At 45.8% G+C, this 13,796-nt stretch overlaps 1 protein-coding gene across 1 annotated transcript in view; it reads right to left on the bottom strand.

The window, feature by feature from the left end:
- The window catches only part of DNAH11 (dynein axonemal heavy chain 11), a 4,227,155-nt gene that overhangs the window by 1,389,531 nt on the left and 2,823,828 nt on the right, over positions 1-13,796 (bottom strand). Inside the window, exon 55 of the mRNA XM_069648254.1 lies at positions 4,570-4,731. Within this exon, the coding sequence (XP_069504355.1) occupies positions 4,570-4,731 (162 nt within the window). The remainder of the gene's footprint in view (positions 1-4,569; positions 4,732-13,796) is intronic.

Consider the following 13,796-nt stretch of genomic DNA (forward strand, 5'->3'; position numbering starts at 1 on the left):
ATCTTCTGCTTCCCCACCTTGTGAACCAGGCCCGCCTAATGGTGCAACTCTTTGCCAAAAGGTTTGGAGCTCAGGAATGGGAGGTTTTGCACTACAGGTGTTCCATATGCAATGGTTATTCCTTCTGGTGCTACCACTGTTCCCATGTTGAGGGAGGCTGCAGAGACCCCATCATAAGCAAAATCAGAAAGAAATTCCATTGGTGATGCATGTTTTCTAAAAGGAAAGAGCATTCCTGTCTGTAAAGATTGGCGGGGGGTATGTGTATTGCCGCCTCCTATGTGGTAGAGTAGAGACATCAAACACCCCAGCCAAGGTTCTCTACATGGTAGCTATGGACAAGCAACCACGGCTTAAGCTAACAGGAGGTGATGCGGGCTGGTACTTAAGTACACTGAGTCCTCAAGGTGTCTGTGTTCTTGGGACGTGTTTGTCAGCTTCTGGTGGCGGGAAACCCACTGGCGGACTTTCCTCAGTAGCTGGCTACCTCAACTTACTCTGGCGGGACAAAGTGGTCCACAGTGATGGCAAGGGAGCCCTCTTTCAAATGGTCTTAGGCAAGGTGGAGCTTTCTCGGTTCTAGGCATTGAGCAGCACAGTGTCAAGGTGTCCCCGCTTGTGGGTGACATGATTGGACTTGGCTTCCAGCGGTCACGGGAATCTTCCGACACTGTTCGACGACAATGGACTTCGACGACCCTCGATGTCCAGGCGCTCTCTTCAGGCTTCTCTGCGGACCCATTCTTCTACCCATAGAGGTCTTCTAGCCAGGTCCTCTCTGGATCAGTCCTCAACAGACTCGACAGATTTTATGATTACATCAAAGGAAATGCATCAGCAATCTTCTCCTCCAGCTGGGCTTCAAGGATCAGCTTCAAGTTTCAGCTTTAGCTTCTGAACAAATTGTTAAGTGAGAGGTCTCCAGATATACACATCTGTCCCTCATTCACTATGGCTGAGCCAGATTCAGTCAGCCAATCACACAGGACAATTCATGCAGGCAGGCAGCCAGTCAGTCTCACAGGCATTCAGCCCATTTAGTCCACCCAGACACCTATAACAATGAATATGGATTGGGGCAAGCACCCAGCCTTTAAGCACACTACACTGCATTCATGTCAGTTTCAATCAGGGCTGTCTCATTTGTTTTGTCACACACACAGAAACCATACGCCCATAACATGGAATGCATATTGGTCACACACTCCATTCACACAGGTCCCATCCCAAGGGTGCCTACAACATACAGTCACTGGGAAGGCTTTAGTCAGTCTGGCCTGGACTTCCCCAGAAGACCATCTATGGTTCTTCCACCCAAAAGCCAGACAGGGGAATGGACAGAGTCAGGGCTTCCCAGGACTTTGGGAAACAAAACAAGGTAACAGGCAATAGAAACCAAAAGGCACCAGGGGCCATCTTGCCTTCTATCAGAAATCCACTGATTCCTATGGCAGGGTCTGGTTAGCCCATAATGGAGGATGCTTAGAGCTCCTGTCACATCAGCATGAAGCTGCCACCAGCCCAGACCCTGCTCTGTGGGCAGCACACAGGTGTCCAGAGACATACATTAGGGTTACAAAGTTGTACCCCCAACAATGGGTGCCATAAGAGTACCCCAAGGGTCTTTGTCCACCACAACCAAAAAGAGGAAGAGCTGCACTGCCAGGGATCTCAACTGGACTAATGTGCAGAAAGTAACACAGAACACACATGATAAGGGAGTACAGAACAAGAACAGAGAGGCCTTGTCCCCACAACCATTTCCAGCATCACACTGTCCCTTTTCAGTGTTGGAATAGAGCTCCTGAAAGTCCTCTAGCAGAGGCTCTTCCAAGTATGACGAATAAGTGGAGGAAGAAGGCTCCCTGTGCTTCCATTTTTGTTGGCATTTGTGGATCCTCATGTTGAATAACATCACACATGCTGTGTGGAAGCAGTTTGTGATATGTAGATGGTACTGCCATATAAATGGAGCATATGCACATTCACTGTTTCCCTGTAATCACTTTGACATCAGGAAACACAACAATCAGAGTCCTTTAAGGCTCACATACTAGCCTACTTACACTGCTGCAGGCAAGGGAGACACTTTGCTGCATGCTAAACTGAGAGAGTGCGAGACTGTCACCATCTCCTGGAGCACTCCCACTGAGTCACAAGGGTACGCTGCCCTGCTTCGACCGCTAGCCAGACCCGTCCTGCTGGCCAAGGCTAAACCTTTCAGTGTAAAACGCAGGAAAACCTGGACCCGTTACCCAGCTTCTGTTTCCTGAGCCTGCATACTTACAAGGGGTATACTGAACCTTCTAAGCCCTAGTCAGCAAAGAAGGCGAGAGCAATGAAAAAGAATTGGGCAAGGTGAGAGGAATAAGCCTGACGGGCCTTCTGAAAAAGTGAAATGACAGAAATTAGACAGGACGTAAGGAGCATGAATAGCCATCCTATTTACTCCTGGGGGATGGGTGTAACAAGTCTTTTTAGTTTGGTTATTAGCTGCAGCTTGTGACACCTATAAGCCGGAACTATTGCAATAGAGTGCAGATGGGGAGAAATGGCACATGAGGATAGACATAGAGCCTTGGTGTTGTTTGTTTACGTGCCCGCTCATTGACTGCCCATGGCCACGCTAATCCCTCTGCCATTCTGAGCCAGTTCCTGCCCCTCCACGCCCAAAACACCTCCTCCGGTATGCTCTTTGAGCTCGCTTTCACCAAGCCTTACCATCAAACTATGGACTCAAAGTTCTTGCTAGTGTTTTTATAAAGCAGTCTTTAGAGAGTTAATGACTTAATTGGAGTTTTAAACAGGGTACTGGTGTAATACAAATATCTTACTAGGTATGCCTTCAGCCACTCGATTTATAAGCACTCTGCATGTCCTTCTGTGCAGTCATGCTAAAACAAGCATTGGCAAAGCAACCAGTTTTTGTTTGTATATACGTATTAGGCATTTGCCAATAAGTGGTATTAGATGCCCAGGTACTTGCACCATCTTTGCACCTGTGAACATCAATGGCCACTTATTGCCTCTACGGCTTTGCCTGGCAAGGGCCTTTCCAATGCCTAAACAAAAGTCCAAATTGTTGGCATTGCCAGTGCTTGTACTTATTGCGGTCTAGTGCATGGGGTTGATAGGGAAGGTCGACTGCCTCCATTTAGTTAGGACTGCGATGAGGAAGAGAGGATGTGGGAGTAATGACCCTTTTTATTAGCAGGGGGAGCTCCCTATTTATACAGCACGCATACCATTTTGTAAAAAATGCAAATTGCATGCAGGTGACCACCAACGTTTTCACTTTCATACTGCAATTGTGAAGAGTAAATTAAGGCAAAATTACCATTGCTCTTCATTTTTACTCTCCGCTTTGGAACAAATAAAAGCACTTCCTGCAAAATATGCTTTGCAGTGGCATTTTTATAATGGATCTCTATGGAATTGACCCACTATTTCCCAAGCGTCAATGCAAGATTTATTACAAAGGAATCCTTTTGTATTATGCATGTATGAAAGGCTTAAAACTGGTGTTCTTCCAAGACAGGGGAGGAACGTAAATCAGAGATAAACACACTGCTTTGTTCCCCTACTACTCCTTGGAAAGGCACAAAAATGGGGCTGACTGTAAAATGGAGGCTTAAAAGCATGTATGCCTCCATTTAGCACAAGGCCCTTTTGAAAAGGCCTCCAGAATGTTCTTAATGAGAACACATGTACAGACAGCTAATACCCAGTAGCGTTGGTGGTCAGGGTCAAACTCTTACAACATCTGCTTTCTTAAATTGATTTTAGTGAACTTTTGAGACAAACCTCCTGGGTTGTATTGAGTGCATTTACGTCTATCATGGGTGACCAAGAACACATGTTAAACCCATGCCTGCTACGGGCATGTAGCTTTGTTCTGAATTATATAGGACTGACATCCTGAGAGTAGAATAGGTAATTTCATCTAACAAACCGCACATGCCACAACCATTAACCATCCCTGGAAGGCGACTTGCAAATCAGAGCCACTGAGCAATACATTGCGAGCATGCATGAAAGCTGAAACACATTCATTTTTGCTCTATGTGAGAAAAGTCTTTGTACCTGATTTCCAAAAGCGTTTTACAATGGTGCAATCCCATTGAAAAAACACTTTGTAAATCAGGCCTTTTGTCTTGTACGCTAATGCTATTCTAGAAATAGCTTTATCAGCCCACGGCAGAGATATGTGAAGAATGTAGACAATCAAATATGCATGTCACCCTCACAGTTACCCTCACAGGAAATGTGTGCTAGCCTCACCCAATGCCATACACTGGGCCAGTAACTTTAGTCAAAACCACCACAGTAGCAAAGTGCAAATCATCACATTTCCGTTCTGACAATTCCTAAAGTGCCGTCCGAACTTCTGGTTAATACAAATGATTGACAGGCGTGAATAAAACATTATCCCTTTTCTCTTTTGGTTTTCCCTGGTCATTAGATAATATGCGCGAGGGGAAATAAACCGACATGTTAATCTATTGCCCGTTGTTCTTCTTCCTGCAGCTTAATGCTTTCTTCATGATTGACAGGCTCAGCACTCCGTACCTCAATTCCCTCAGTCTCCTCGATGAACCTCCTGCTGACTGACTGCAGCGCCTCCTGTGGCCACTCATGAAACAGGTCAATAGATGTACAGTTGACTAAAGCTGGGAACTTCCGAGCTCTGACTCGCAGCGTGGAGCCGACTGGCGAGAAACAGAGAACGACCTGTGAAGAGACAGGAAAGACGAAAAGATGACACAGATATCACACATGAAAACTAACATGCTGAGGAACTGAATTGGTTTGTTGGAACAAACAACATTTTATCACCGAAGAGACAGTTAAATTAAGTACTCCATTTCCGTTAACTATTTTACGAACGTCAAGTCTAACAATAACTTTCAATTTTATGTGGATACTAGACCCTGCATCCACCGGTTGGTCCGACGTAGTGCTTCATCGTTCATAACTTGATAAACTTAGTACCATTATTTTAAGTGTAATTACACATACTAAAACCAAAGAAATGAATGAGTGCAAGGTTATGATTTCATCGTAACCACTCTGGGCAAAGGCCATAGCAGTCTGTATGCGGAAACGTAGGGGACCCAGGCATGTTTCAGCCTTGTTGGACCTCATCAGTGAGATTCAGTTTGGTGCAGCAAGTGAAGGACCCGGGCTGGGGCTGGGGACCTAGGGAGTGGTAAGAGCTTAACAAGACACAGTTAACAGTACCACAGTTACCACATAGCAGAACCAGATTCAACTTTCTGAAAACGAGAGTAAAAGACCTAGTTTTAAACACATCAGTAATGCAAAACACCCAGATTCAATGTTCCTGCTCCTGTGTGTTCCCTACTGTGTGACCCCCCTTCTCTCTGCGCATCTTTGCTGTGCAGTGCTGGGCTGTGCGTCCCTTCTCTTTCTTTCGCTCCCTCCTCCTCCTACTTCCCCTCGCACCCTCTGTGGTGCTTTCTGTTTCAACATCTTCGCTAACTGCTATTCTATCTCCAATCCTATCCCTCTCACTAAGTCGGGTATGAAGAATTTCAAGAGGGACATCCTGGTCTCCAAACGAGGCCTCCCTTTTGCTCATACCTACATCAGTGCTTCCTCCAGACAGACTCTCACCAACATCCTCTTTGGTGTTCCCTCTGAAGACCTATGGACCCCTCATATGGTCTCTGCTCTCTCTCCTTTCTCCTCCTCTCCCATTAAGGGTGGCACTCGTGGGAGGTCCTCTTGTCCTCCTTCAACTCCTCGAAAACCATCATCAATGTCTATCTGAATGGTACCTTCTTGGCCAGGGCCCTCGGCCTAATGTCCTCCTTTTTGATAGGTATCTCTTGTGTCTTATCAACTTCCTTCATTCTCCTGCTACTCCTGTTAGCACATCTCTGGCTCCTCTGCCACCTCCTTCTTCTGCTGCCTCTCCGGCACCCTCAACCACCTCGCTGGCTAATATTCCACCTCCTTCCTCTGCCCACTCGTGGGCCCCTCTTCCACCTCTGCACGGCGTACCTGTAGCCTGTACCCCACCATGGAAGTCTTTCAAATATAGAAACCCGCTCCACGTCGCTACTCTCAACTATCGCTCTGCTGTCAAACACTCCTCTGACATCTGCCAACGCCTCGAAGAATTTTACCCGGATGTGTTTGCTCTCACGAGACATGGTTCATAGCCAGCTCTGTCATGAGTTTGACACTCTCCTCCCAGTTGGCTACAAGATCCTCTCCGAACCCAGAACCAACCATCCCAGAGGTGGAGTAGCTCTGATCTTTCCAGACTGGTCCCTGCTTTTGTCATTCCTACGCAGGCCTACTCTTCCTTTGAATGTCTGGTCTGCAGGCTCTCCATCTCTACTGGCCTCACTCTGACTGTGGCCACCAACTAAAGGCTACCTGACCAAGTCGCCCTCTTCCTCTCAGAGTGGGCGGACCTCCCCTCTTCTGTCCTTGCTTCTACCTCTCAACTTCTCCTACTCAGAGACCTCAACATCAACCTGGATGGTTCTAATCCCTCCTATGGGCTCTTCCAAAACCTATGTGACACCCTCTCTCTCACTCCATTCCACCGTCTTGTCCGACACACACTGTCGGACATACCTTGGATGTTCTCATCTCCTCAGACATCCCCCTATCTAACCCTCTCACACTCCTCTCTCTTGGACCAACCACCTTCTGCTTTCCTCTCATTTGAAACTCTCTGTCCTTCAGGCAAAGCCCACCCCAGCACTGCCACATACCTTCTCGGTCATTCGACCCATGAAGCATGTGTCAGTTGATGTCTTTGCCCCCACTTTACCTGTTCCTCCTACTCCTGCAGCTGACTCCGACTGTTACACAGCCCTCGCTTGCCTGCATCTTTCTATCTCTAGCACACTGGACATCCTTGCCCCTGTGATGAGAATCTGTATGAAGCCTGCCTCCATGTGCAACTCTTGGTATGACTCTGACTTCGCTTCCCTGAAATGCAAGTGCAGGGTGGCTGAAAGGAAGTGGAGGGCTTTGGGCGCATCCTTGGACAAACTGGCCTGCTGCCTGGCCAATCCGTCTGCAGTCTCCACCTCTCCTGTTCGCTCCCAGGCCCTCTGTACTACCTGGCTTCCCACTTCACCACTAAAACCCAGGCCATCCTGTTCCCACTCTCTTCCTCTACCCCTACCCCTCTTGGCCCCCCTGCTTGCCTTTCCCTCTCCTTATACTTTCTCCTCATTCTCTATGATAACACCTGACAATGTTTCTAGACAAGTTCGATCTATGAAAGTATAGTCCAAACAGGCGCTCCCCTGCTCCTCCAGAACCATCAAGGACCACATTGACACCATTACTCCAGCCTTGGTCAATTTCTGAAATCACTCTTTCATCACTGGATCTTTCCCCTCTCTCCTCAAGCACTCCCTTGTGCAACCCCTCTTCAAAAAGCCTTCTGCCAATCCTACCTGCCCGGCAAACTATCGCCCAATCTCTATGACTCCTAGCCATCTCCCAGCTTACTCTCCACACTGAATCTGTTGGTTGTCTCCATGATGCTCAGTCTGGCTTCAGAGCAGCCAGAGGCTTGGAAACTGCTCTCCTCAACACCCCTGAAGATCTGCTCTCTAATCCTGACTCCAGCCTTCCTTCTGTCCTCATCCACCTTGCCTTTTCCTCTGCTTTCAACATGGTCAATCATGCCATCTTGATCAATCGACTCTCTGAGAACCTGGGCATTACGGATCAGGCATAGGAGTGGTTGACCTCTTTCCTCCCCAGACCGTGCCTCCCAGGTCCAACTTGAGTCTTTTCTCTCCACCACCTCTCTCTCCACATGCAGAGTTCCCCAGGGCTCTCCCCTTTCACCCAGGCTCTTCAATGTCTACTTGGCCCCTTTGGCCCACCTGATCTCTACCTTCTCCTCTAACTTTCATTGTTATGTGGATGACACTCAGCTCTCCCTCAGGCTCTCCTTAGCGCCCTCTCCTCTCTCGCTCATTCCTGACTGTTTATCCGCGATTCAGGAAAGGTGCGCCACCAACTATCTCTGCCTTAATGCCAGTAAGACAGAGATCCTTTTAATTGGGACCCATGCTACCGCTTTCCATTTCTCACTCTGGCCACCCTCCTTGGGCCCTCTTCCTTCGCCTTCCTGTGAGGCAAAACATCTTGGTGTCATCTTTGACTCCACTCTCTCCTTCTCTCCTCACATCAGACCTTGCCAGGAAGGCCCACTAACAGCTGCACCTCCTCAAAGGTATTCTTCCCTTTCTCACTTTCCCCCAGAGGCTCACTGTCTACCGAGCCCTGGTTCTCTCTAGGCTGGACTACTGCAACAACCTCTTTCTCAGTCTTCCTTCCTCTACTCTACGCCCTCTGCACCTAATCCAGAACAGGACTGCACCAATTATCCTTGGTCTCACACCCAGGGACTGGATCTCTCCAGCCCTGAAATCCCTCGACTGGCTTCCAGTGGCTGCAAGGATCACGTTCAAGATGCTCTACATAATCCACAAGGATGCCTGGGGGGCTGGGGCCCGCAGTACATCCAACTCTCTCTTCCAATATATCTTCCTTCTTGAGCCCTTCGCTCAGCTACCTTCAACTCTCAGAGGGTCAGAGGCTTCTCCAGGCAGAGAACGGGTGGTAGATTGCTTGTTCTCTGCAGGTGTTTCCCTCTGGAACTGCACTCCCGCCCCTCTCAGAATTGAGCTGGATCACCTGAACCTCCAGAAGCAGCACAAGACCTTCCTTTTATCCTCTGCTTTCTCTCTCTCCCTCCCTTGCTGACCCACCTGTCTGCTGCGATAACTGGTTGCTTGCCTACCCTGGGTACCAGGCTCCTCCTTGAACAGTCTCCCCTGCACTGCCTCGGGGCCTACCGTGTTTTTAGGGGGCTCTAACTGTAACCCCTACAGTCCCCTGCCTCCTGCACTTACACAGAGCCATGCTGCCCTGGCCGCACTTACGCAGAGCAATGCTGCCCTGATTGCACCCTCCCCTTCCCTCTCCCCAGCACTGACCCCTACACTTACTCAGAGCTATTTTGCCCAATTGCAGTCCCCGTTCCGTTCCCCCTGCACTTGCACAATCTGAATGACACAAGGCATAGTATTATCGTTTGTCTTGTCCTCCCGCTGTCCTCCCTCCCTTGTCTTGTCAAGCCTAGAAACACTTATGTACAGGTACATTATAAATGACTTATCATATCATATCATACCGGGCCACTAATGTCCCACCATCCCGAACCTTGGCAGGCCTGTTCAAAGCAAGGGCTCATGGCCGTTACCAGCCCTGTACGCCCACCAAAAAGGGGGTGATAGCTATTCGCACCCTGGGGTTCCATCTGGAGTGAAAATAGTTTTTTTTTAAAAATGGGTTCTGGATTCCTCACGTATTGCATGAGCCCAATCTCCCATAAATAACAAAAACAAGATGGACACTTCCATAGACAATTGACAATGTCAATAACTGCCTGACAGAAAGGATCAGTTTTACTGGGAGGCCCAGCTCGTAAGTGGGTTGGACATGGGTGGAGGATGATGTGGAGACAGGGGAGGGTCATGGAGATGCGAGGGCAGTTCTCAACCGCGTTTCCAGTCCCCTGCTTGGCTGAGCGCTCTTCCTTGTGTGCAAATTCTGTTGATGCAAAATTGTAGATAGGTAGAGCCATTGTGATGTACAACTCTGTGGATATGAGAGAGGATTTCAACGTAGGCCTGGGCTCCCATTGGATGCCAGTAAAATGTCTTTATTTTTCAAATTTAGGACTGAAACACTGTTATGTCTTCAATAAGGATTTAAAACTCTCTCCTGAAGAAGGATGTACAGATCGAAAGACATTGAGACAGAACATCTTTAGAGTTCAAATTGAATGAAAGATGAATATCTTAATTCATTTTTTCATTACTTTTCTGATTGTTCACTGAAGTAGAAAAATGCACTGTGTACTTTATTTGACACATATGCTGATACTATGTCTATACACACTATTACTAATGAAATTTAAAATGAGATTATTTAAATGTACATTGAATGTATTTGATTTAATGTATAGGAAGCATTTGTGCAGTCATTGGTCGACAAGGCTGCACGCTATAAATAAATAAATACAAATACACTAACACTAAGGTCGTGCAGGGGATGGGACCTTGGAAAGGTTCCCGAGGCAATTTCTTGTATACACTTAAATACACATCATTAGAGTAATTTCTTTACAGATATGATTATTTTCTTGGGTGGCAACTTCTAGATTTTTCCTGTGAGAACCAAGTCGTAGACAATATTTTCCCTTGAATGTCTTTTATTTAATTTTTCATTAAACTATCAACGAGTAGCAATATCAACAATTCTGATATATTGTGCAGTTTCATATGGAGCTGATGACTCAAAGTAACTTCGTCTTAGCCGGTTAAACTGGGCCTTGCATTGCCCAATTATATGTGTGTGCACTTATTCATTTTGGGGTCCAACCGCCATCGCATTTCATTGATAATAGCGAAGCGTATCAGGATTTGGTTGGGAGACCAGAAATTGCAGAGCCGCAGTTAAGGTTCCCATGCCTTTCACTAGGGACGCGCTTGATATGATATTTTATGATATGATATTTTGTTTATATCGCTTTCATACACAGGTGTTTCAGAGCGCCAATTGCCAGCTTACAGAAAATGCTCTTATAGCACAAGCAATTGTTTGCCAGTGAAGTGCTACCCTGAAGCGTAGACACGTCAGTTGCTGGGGGCTTGGTATTGGGATGCGTTGAGACCTGAAAAGACCCATTTTAATCCATTTTCTAGGCCTGCTGTACTTTAATCTGGGGCTTTGCTGTGTTCTCTCTGCTCTGCCTGGTTCAGCAAACATGTTGTGTAACATCTGCAAGAGGTATCACAAGAAAGAAGCCACTTGCCTCAAATTAGTCAAGTAAACGTATACCTCTGGATCAAGGGAGGCTAAACATCACCCCACTGAAATTGCTGCCTGTTTACTCTTATGTTTCCAAAATATGACAAAACAGAGCTCACATGATTTGGCAAGTATGAGCTATTCTGCACGTCTTGGCCTTTTATCTGTATTTCCCACTATACATGTACGATTGCAAGTACCGGAGTGAAACATTATACTAAAAGCCAGATCTGCCTGAGCATCTGGCATGGGACAATGACCCTCACTACAAGTTTCTCTGTATCCCACCAGTATCCCAACAGTAATTCCGGCGAGATATCGGGAAACAGACCTACAGCCACCGGCGCCTGATTTCCCGGTATAACCAGGATAATCCAGGTGGCGGCAATGGTGGTAAATTCCCATTCCATGGAGTCTAATAGGACTCCATTGAGGGGATTGCCAGTATTACCGGCACCAGTAACACCAGTGCCAGTTATACTTGATGTTTTTTGCCGGTGGGGGCCTGCTTTACCTCCAGCGCTTGGCTGGAGGTAAATCAGTCAACACCCACCGGTAAACTTGGACTCTGCCGGTCTAGAAAAGTGCTGGTATACGGAAATATTTCCCCTTTTTAATTTATGCCTGTGTGTTTAAGTATTCTAAATTTAGTCAATGATTGATGTAGTATCCTCTTATATATGATGTGAATTACATTTGCAGTATAAAAAGATAGACATCATGGAAACTGACTAAATAGCTTTGTGACAGTATAAGATGGTGGTATTACATTGCAACTAAATCATTTTCTTCTTACTTTTCATCTGCCACAAAGTAAACAAACAGATAGGGCTATATGGGATTTTCCTGATTTAATTTGAAAATCAGATTATCCCTAACATTCGTTTTAGCCCTGTACATTTAGGAGGTGCACAGACAGCAAGCCTGGTATGGAATTGGGAATCAATGCGAGGTACTGGGAGCCACAGCACAGAGAAAGTGGAGAAAATGAGAAGAAATAAGAGTAGGTTGATGAGTCAAATTATCAAGAACCCCATTGCATTGAAAGGTTTATTGATAGGTGTCTCATTTAAGTATTAATAAACAAACAATTAAACTATGAAAATGCTGCATTCCTGGAACAGAACTTCAAAATGTTATGCAAGTAATGTAATGTAAAGTAATTGTTTATATATACAGTGCTTACACACAGGACGAGTGCTACAAAGCGCTTAAAGGCGGGAAGGGAACAAGGGAATACAGTAATCATTCTTAGGCCTTAGGGGTTTCAGAATGATTTAACAGAAAAAACTAGCATACTAGGCCTGACGGCGTTTCTCCCAGTGCAAGTGCATGAAGTGCTAGAGTTGCGATCAAGCTAAGAAGGGGGGACTGTAAGTGATTTCAATCTGGAACACACACAAGTCAAGCCCAGCGTGTAGTGCACAACTGAAACCCTTATTTATTTTTATCTATAAATTCAATGTTCTGAACGATATACCACTCATATCACACCCTTCTCCTGAGACCCCCCGCGCCGGTCACACTGAAGCAGGAATCAGGCTAGTTTGCAAAGGTAAATATTTATTTATGTATTTAAAATGTAATCACAATATATTTTAATCGATAAGCAACAATCACCAATGGGGTGACAGAACACGGAATAATATCTTTAATACACTAGGAATATGTAATGAACACAAAAACAAATGCAGCACAGAACAGAATCATTTTGTGTTGGTTTGGACAGATGGCACTACGGTTAGAGGCTCCCCTGCAACACCCCTCAACCCCCAATAGGCAATTAGGCAATTAAATAGATGTGAGGAGAGAGCAGGTATTCAGGAATAGCACAAATAAAACAGAATATCAGTCCCACCTTCCCCCTTCAAACACAAGAGAAAAAAACGGAATTGACTTTTCAGCTGTCAGAATGGCTTTGAAATTGTGTTTAGAATTGACTGAGCAAAAACACCAAATATGGTAAAAAATACTTACATTGTTTTAAATTCCTATGGGAGCCACTTTGAACAGTTGCACACAGTCACAAACAATGATTTAGTCCCAAGAAAGCATTGAAATCTCAAAGTCCAAGTAAGAAACAATTTAAAGCTATTTCACACGTGTAAAACCTTTCAAATTTTAAAATCGCGGAAAACATTTCCTTGCACGATTTGTGCCATAACGGGAGAATAAATGTGCAGTCTCTGGATAGCTATGGGTGTTAGGTACAAGTAGGAATTGGAATTTTGTTTCTACCACAAAAACTGAGGGAGTTATAGAGGTTTTAGTAAAGGTCGTTTTTGTAAAATAGGCGCGAGAATGGAAAACAGAAATGCACTTGGAAAAATGACAAATGGGTTTGATTACACTAGATGATGACTATGAAAAAGCAAATACCACAGACGGATCTTACAGTGACGTGATCAGCGTAACCCACCTGTTGTGGATTCTCTAATTCTTCAGATGAGAAAAGAGTCGGCGCAAAGATAGTTCTAACAATACTGGTTCTGAATGAAAGATAGGATGGGTTTGAGATAGGGATAAGACAATGCAAATATACTATGGGTCACAGTTCTTCCTATTAATACTCACAGAATAAGTTATTAAATTGGACTGTCAGCTCTGGTCATTGGATTGGGTCTGGTCTAGGAAAGACCCCGGCACATCAGGCACGGTACTGGATCAGCTAGTCCGGTTGTCGGATTTGCACAGGATCTGCCCTTCTAGTCCGTGGGTATTTTAATCAGCTGGATAGCGAGTTCCTCAGGTAAGCCTATGGTAGCAAGCCAGAGAATTCCAGGATCTTAGTTCACAAGGCCTTCTCCCCCCACAGCGCTCCACTGAGTGGGGAAATAAGTTTGAGTATTTGGGCCTTGCTGGAAATCAATAGTTCTCTATTGCTGGCAAGAGTCTTGGCATATGGCTCTGGA

The sequence above is a fragment of the Ambystoma mexicanum genome, chromosome 2q (genome assembly GCF_040938575.1).
Source record: "Ambystoma mexicanum isolate Mex_15411 chromosome 2q, UKY_AmexF1_1, whole genome shotgun sequence".
Classification (NCBI taxonomy): domain Eukaryota; kingdom Metazoa; phylum Chordata; class Amphibia; order Caudata; family Ambystomatidae; genus Ambystoma; species Ambystoma mexicanum.